Source organism: Prosopis cineraria, unplaced genomic scaffold (assembly GCF_029017545.1).
Source record: "Prosopis cineraria cultivar Desert tree isolate PC_DT_omini unplaced genomic scaffold, ASM2901754v1 PC12, whole genome shotgun sequence".
Classification (NCBI taxonomy): domain Eukaryota; kingdom Viridiplantae; phylum Streptophyta; class Magnoliopsida; order Fabales; family Fabaceae; genus Prosopis; species Prosopis cineraria.
Window position 1 is genome coordinate 27,300,304 of NW_026555343.1, and position 7,006 is coordinate 27,307,309.

The 7,006-nt window shown below is 30.0% G+C and overlaps 1 protein-coding gene across 1 annotated transcript; it reads left to right on the forward strand.

Annotated features, from left to right (window-relative positions):
• The first annotated feature begins 642 nt into the window (after window positions 1-642).
• Window positions 643-6,631, forward strand: LOC129289211 (cytochrome P450 714A1-like). The gene is made up of 5 exons (XM_054926009.1): window positions 643-943; window positions 2,782-3,008; window positions 4,136-4,386; window positions 5,391-5,778; window positions 6,206-6,631. The coding sequence occupies exons 1-5, from the start codon at window positions 643-645 to the stop codon at window positions 6,629-6,631; spliced, it is 1,593 nt and encodes a 530-aa protein (XP_054781984.1).
• The last annotated feature ends 375 nt before the right edge of the window (window positions 6,632-7,006 follow it).

Genomic DNA, 7,006 nt, shown 5'->3' on the forward strand with positions numbered 1-7,006 from the left:
CCCATCTCATCAAGATACTTAAGCACAATGATGTTGTTCTTGCAAGATCCTGGATTGTTTAAGATCGTGTCTTTATGTACTAATGGTCCACAAGGTGGGTTTGCAACTTATAGGATTTTGACATGTTTATCTGACCGTGACTCTCTACTGAACTCAGGATTGGCTCCTTTGTTTAAATTGTTGATTAGGCTTGACTCTTCAGTAACTTGGCCCATGTGGCTTCATGGCCGATTTAAACGCTTTGGGAAGCAATGTTTCATATTTAGCCCAAATATAGAGACATTCATGAAATTTACTATTTAAGCATATAAATCACATCCATATAATAATTAATCAAATCCCATAGTCTCTCTCTAGATATCAAAGAAAATATAGGCTCTTTTTTGTAATAGTGAGAGAGTGTACATGCACATGAATCTCCTCCATACATATACTCTAACATTAAAGAGATATAATTAATGTACATGCAGATATGAATCTCCTATGTATATATTCTCTAATACTAATGGAAAGATGTTCATGAAATAAATTTACTATATTTAAGAAGAAACACATCCATATATATAATAATTAATCAAATCCCTAGGTCTGTGCGATATTATTAAAGTAGAATAATTAAGAAAATTCAAATTTGTTTTGACAATGGAGGTGTCATTTGAGGTAGCTCTTTGTGTAAGTGTTGTGGGGATGTTGAGTTGGATTGCTTTTAAGTACAGTGTTGTGTGGTGGAAGTGGGAGAGAGTGAGAAGGAAGTTGAGAGTGCAAGGAATAAGAGGGCCTCCTCCTTCTATTGTGTATGGCAATAATGTGTCTGAAATGCGAAAATTACAATCTCAGCCTAAATCTGCTCCTCTACTCTCCTCTATCCACTCTCATCTTTTAATGGCTCATGACTACAATTCCAACCTCTTCCCTTACTTTGAACATTGGCGAAAACAATACGGTAATAACAACTCACTTTTCTCTTCAATTCAATTTCACTTTAATTGCTCCTTGGTTTCTATATATTATGGAATGTTTTTTAGAAGAATTTTGTGTTTCTTAATATAAGATAATTAATGTGATATTAATTATATTTTTTAATATTACTTCTATTTAAATTCATTAATTATAAAAGAGAATATAATATAAATTTGAAAAAAATTATTTCATCAATAGAAGTAAAATTGAAAGTTTATTTTATTGTCAGATAAAATAATTTAACCACATTTTATTGATTGTACTTCATGAATAGGTGTTGCTCTTATTCCTAATTTATCAGGAGCAGAATGCCATACCCTCTAATATCCTTTGTATACTATCTCGTTCTTGCACTATTTATTTTTCCCCCTTTTCGATGAACTTTTCCCATTTCTTTTCATCATAAGCTTTTACAAACATTTTAATAACATTGTAATTATGAAATGTAGTAAGGTCAATGAGTAAATTGACTTCAAAACTATAGGTCTAAAAGTATTTGGAGCCTTAAACTCATATTTTGTGCAGTGTTTCACTTCAATTTATTAAAAACGATGCAATCTAACTTCTACTATTGATAAAAGTTAACTATGACCATTAGTTGATCAAAAAAGAAAGAAAATAAATTTAAAAATTACAAAAAAGAACTCAAAATTACAGTGGAGGACCTAAAAGTTACAGACAAAGACCCAAAAAATTACTAAAAAGGACCAAAAAAATTATTTTATTCTTTTTCTGTAATTTTTGAGGTCTTTTTTGTTCATTTTATGATTAACTAACAGTTAAAGTTAATTTTTCAAATTGCACCTTTTTTAAAAGTTAAAAAAAAAATATGGCACAAAAGATAAGTGTGGGGCCCCAAATGCTTCTGGATATATAGTTTAAGAACTAGTTTGTTTATTTACACAATATAGTATAGCTTTGTATTTTTTAATAATTTTTTAAGAAAAATACTCCCTCTATATGTGTAGCCAAGATCAAAGGTTACTAAATTTTTAATAGATAAAGGTGCATTTTTGCTCTTAAAGTATTCTTCAAGTAGCACCTAATATCCTAAGCTATTTGTTAGAGCAATTATGCCCTAAAAGTAATTAAAATAGAGCATTTTTATCATTTTTGTTAAATTCTTTAACGGTCAATGTTGGAGTCTTTGTCAATATTTCTAACAATTGATGTTGGGAATTTGATGGTAAGGGCAAAATGCTCCATTTTAATTACTTTAGGGGCAAAATTACTTGAATAGATAGTTTAGAGTGTTGGGGGATTCTCGAAGAATATTTTAAGGGTAAAAATACACCTTTATTCATTTGTATTTATGGGAACTATTAAATAAATAATTTAATAATGTCTTGCTGAGTACATACGTCCAGGCTCGTTGGAAACATTTATCGTGCTTAGCCAAGAACAAAGAACAAGCATTTATTATGCATTCATGCATTTAAACTTTAAGGATTTGTATAAAAATATGATATTCATGAATGAGATATTACTATATTATAAATTCAATCTCGTGTTGACATTTTTGAAAAATAATAACAGATTGGTAACGCTTGCCCTAATTGAAGAAAATTTTGAGTTAAGGGGTATCATTAGAATAAATATAAATAATTTAATAAATTTTTCTTTTTTTTGGCCAAAAATAAATTTTAAATCATTCTTAATTTAAACTCATTAATTGTAAAAGAGAAAGTAATGAAAATTAAATTTAATTTTTTACTTAAATAGAGATAAAATTCAAAGTTTATTTTATTTTTATGCAAAATTAATAACTTAAGTACATGTCTTTGACTGATACCTAGAATATGTAACATGCATGAATTGCAGGTCGACAATACACGTGCTCTACAGGGGAGAAGCAGTGCCTATTTGTGAACGAACCAGAGATGCTGAGAGAGATGAACCAATGTTTTACTTTGAACTTTGGAAAGCCCTCTGATACAACCAACATTCTCGCTCCCTTACTTGGAAATGGCATTTTAAGAGCAAATGGGCTTAGTTGGGTGCACCAGAAGAAGCTTCTGGCAGATGAGTTTTTCATGGACAAAGTTAAGGTGCATAATTATTCCGAAAATATTGTAATTTTTCATAGTCCACCTTTACTCGCCTTCATTTTTGTTCATGTTCATTCATTAGATAGTATGTATTTTGACAAAACATAAATTGGCTAGAAATTATTCATTCATTAATTAACAATATTTCCTCAGGACATGGGTTTTCTTTCTTTATAACGTTATAGTTTCTAATCTCTCTCTCTATATATATATAGCTATAGATATGTGTCTAAGATATCTGTCATTAAAAAAAATTCTGACATAATACATTCTTTTTTCCAGTTATAAATACAAGTATGTGTAAAGTGTTACCACTTATTATTTTATCTAAAGAATTGTTAGTAATTAAAAAAAAACCGACTTGGCTACTGTTGGTATTATTCAACTGATAATATTTTTGAAAAATCATAAAAAATATAAAATTTCACCATTTTGAAAATTCAAGATATTAAAACGTTTTTTATTTTATATAAAAGCCAATAATACTAAAAAAAAGAATGAAATTGGGGAAGTTATGGTATTACAAAAGATATTAAAGAAAGATATATTAAAGGCCTCTAGCCTAGAGTAGTTACCAATGCAAATTAAATTTGACAAAAAGAAATACTCACTCCATTGAGTCCATCATAAACTATAAGATGCCTTTAGACAATACCTCACATACCAATAAATTTTATTAAATAGACTTAATAATTTTATTTTTTTCAAAATATAAAAATATAAACTTTAAAAAATACTCTTAATTTAATAACCTTAAATCTACACTTAATTAGTATTAAATTGAGAGGGGGGTAATATTGGAAAAAGATATTTTTGAAAGAGATTCAGCATCCTAAAATTTAAGCATGCGCTATACTTTTAGTGTTAAATTATCACACCAATAACATATTTCTGATGGATTGAAAAAGGATCACGGGACCGATCTAGTATGGGACTTGTCTCAAATTTTGAATCTTATTCTAGTTTGGATGGCCAGATTTTATACCCGTTCCCCGTGCTTTAAAGCATAAAGCAGTGAACCCAGAAATTAAAGGCACTGATTAGCTAATTTTATATCTTATTCTCATCTATCTATAATTAAAATTTTATCATGGGTAAGAGATGAGCACGGTTTAATTTGTTGGCAGGATATGGTGGGGCTCATGGTAGAATCGGCACGGCCTTTGCTATCAAAATGGGACCAATCAATTAATAGTGAGAACGGATTTGGAGAAGTCGAAGTTGAAGCAGATTTGAGGAGCTTCTCAGCTGACGTCATTTCTAGGTTTTGTTTTGGTCATTCTTATTCTAAAGGAGAAGAGATTATCTCAAAACTTAGAAGTATAATGAAGCTTATGTTCAACAAAGGTGGCTTCATTTTCGGACTCTCCAGTTTTCGGTGAGCAGTCTCCTCCATTAATTTGTTAATTTTGCGTATGCAAATTAATAAATTAATTAATTAATCACCACAATGATCAACTTATAGTCCAAAAAACTATATGCAATAAGAATAAAACACTATTTCGTGCATGCTTTTTGTGTAGAAATGTTAGTTTGTTATTACTAGGTAAAAGAACAAATTGGCCTTTAAATAGGTTTAAAAACATTTGAGAATCTAAACTCATTTTTTGTAAACTTTTTTTTTTAACTTTTAAAATTGTATCAAAATTGTATCACACTCCTATGAAGCTTAACTTGAGAAGCTGATTAGAAAACTTTGTATAAAGAAATATACACCAATGACGCAAGATAAGCCGATGAGGTATATTCTTGTACAGAATTTTAAATTATACTCCATCCATTCAAAAATATAAGAAATTTTTGAGAAGTTAGATGTTAAAAAATGTAAGGTATTTTTAGTCTTTCAATGTGTAATCATTGCTTTTTTGTAAAAAATGCTCCTATTAATGAATGACTATATTTTTTATAGGATATTTAATAGAGGTAAATATGAAAAGATAGGATTAGTTTGAAAATAAGTAACTATTTTTTTGGGTGAGATTCAGTTAAATTGCCTTACATTTTTGAATGAAGGGAGTATTTATTTGTTTCATTTTTTTCTTTTGTCTTTATAAGTGGCTTGAAGAAGAATGTGCATGTAGTATATATGTAGATCGGGCTTGAATTTCTTAATGGTGTATTTGGATTGATAGGGACTTGGATTTTTGAAAAATAGAGCCAAACTCAGTATTTCTAACTTTTCATTTTTGTTTCGAATCTCTCAATTCACTTCTCTTTGTGAAATTTTTTAAACTCCCTAAAAAAGGATTTTACATGAATTGTAAATATGAGATTTGGAATATAAGATTTTAATTCTAAAATTTAAATCCAAATCCACCAATTGGAATGCTACTTAAATAAATTTCCTGAGGCTAATTAAGCATGCTGATTGGTTGATGGCAGGGGCATGTTTGATTTATTGACAAGGAAGGAAAACGAGGTGAGTAAATTGGAAAGAGAGATAGAGTCACTGATATGGGAGTTAGTGGACAAACGTAAGCAAGAACAACACTCTTCAGAGACAAGGTCATCTAAGAAGGATCTGATGCACTTACTTTTGGAAGCATCCAAAAGTGATGAAAATGTAGGTCAAGAGTTCTCCAAGAAATTCATAGTGGATAATTGCAAGAATATATACTTTGCTGGGCACGAGACCACTGCTCCTGCTGCCACTTGGTGTTTAATGCTTCTTGCTTTACACCCTGAATGGCAAACTTCAATCAGGGAGGAGATTGCTCAAGTTTGTCCTAATGGAATCCCAGATGCAGATTCTCTCCCCAACCTTAAAAAGGTACTCACAATTAAACTTGGACTTAGCTTTCTTTTTCCTCTTGAGAAAAAAAATCTTTCTCATGTTAATCTTCTAAGTGATTCAACACAAAATAACGAGAGTAGTAGTTTTGAGAGAATAATGGTGAGATTCACATGTCAAAAGTTTGACCTATTAATTAAGGATCTGGTTTTGGTGCAAATCACATAAGTTCTTATCGATATCTGATCTAGACTATACTTTTATTTGGATAATAATCCAAATTTTAAAATTTCAAATTATAATTTTTATTTAATAAATTCTTTTTTGAGTAAAGTGATGATTAAGCAATTATCTTTATTTTTAATTTTACATGTATTAAAATAAAAAATGTCTTAAAGATATAATAAATCAAATTCTCAACCATCCATTCAATTTCTGATAATGAATTTGAAGTTTATATACGCAGATGACAATGGTAATTCATGAATCTTTGCGCTTGTTTCCACCGGGACCTTTCTTGTCAAGGGAAGCATATGAAGATATCCAAATAGGAAACTTACTTGTTCCGAAAGGAGTTTGTTTATGGGTTCTAATTCCAATGTTGCATAGAGACCCTGTTATCTGGGGACCAGATGCTAATGAGTTCCAACCAGAGAGGTTTAATGATGGTGTCTCTAAAGCTTGCAAATTCCCAAATGCATATGTGCCTTTTGGAGTGGGTAATCGCTTGTGCTTGGGGAAGTACTTTGCAATGGTGGAATTGAAGGTTGTGCCAGCACTTATTATCTCTCGCTTTAGCTTCTCTCTTTCACCAAATTATAAGCACTCTATAGTGTATAGAATCTCTTTGCAACCAGAATATGGAGTACCTCTCATCGTTCAAAGGATTTAACATAGATCGGTGATTTAGTCATCAAATGGAAAAGCCTTATGCTACTCCATGTTTGTGTCGGTCATTGGTTATAAAGTTGTAAGTCCTAGCGTATTGTTCTGGCATTTAGGTTTTCTTCTCTAAATTTTATGTTTATTACTCAAAAATTGAAACAATAAATTATACAAAAATGTCTTCACTATTGTGATGACGTCTGTGTTTTCTTCTCTAAATTTTCTGTTTACTACTCAAACATTGGAACAATAAATTATACAAAAAAATGTGCCGAAAATGTATTAAATATATCATTAATTTTAGGGAAAATTGTTAAAAGAACCTGTACATAAAATTAAATTAATTATGCAAAGGTCCTACTTTTACCATTTATTTTAAATT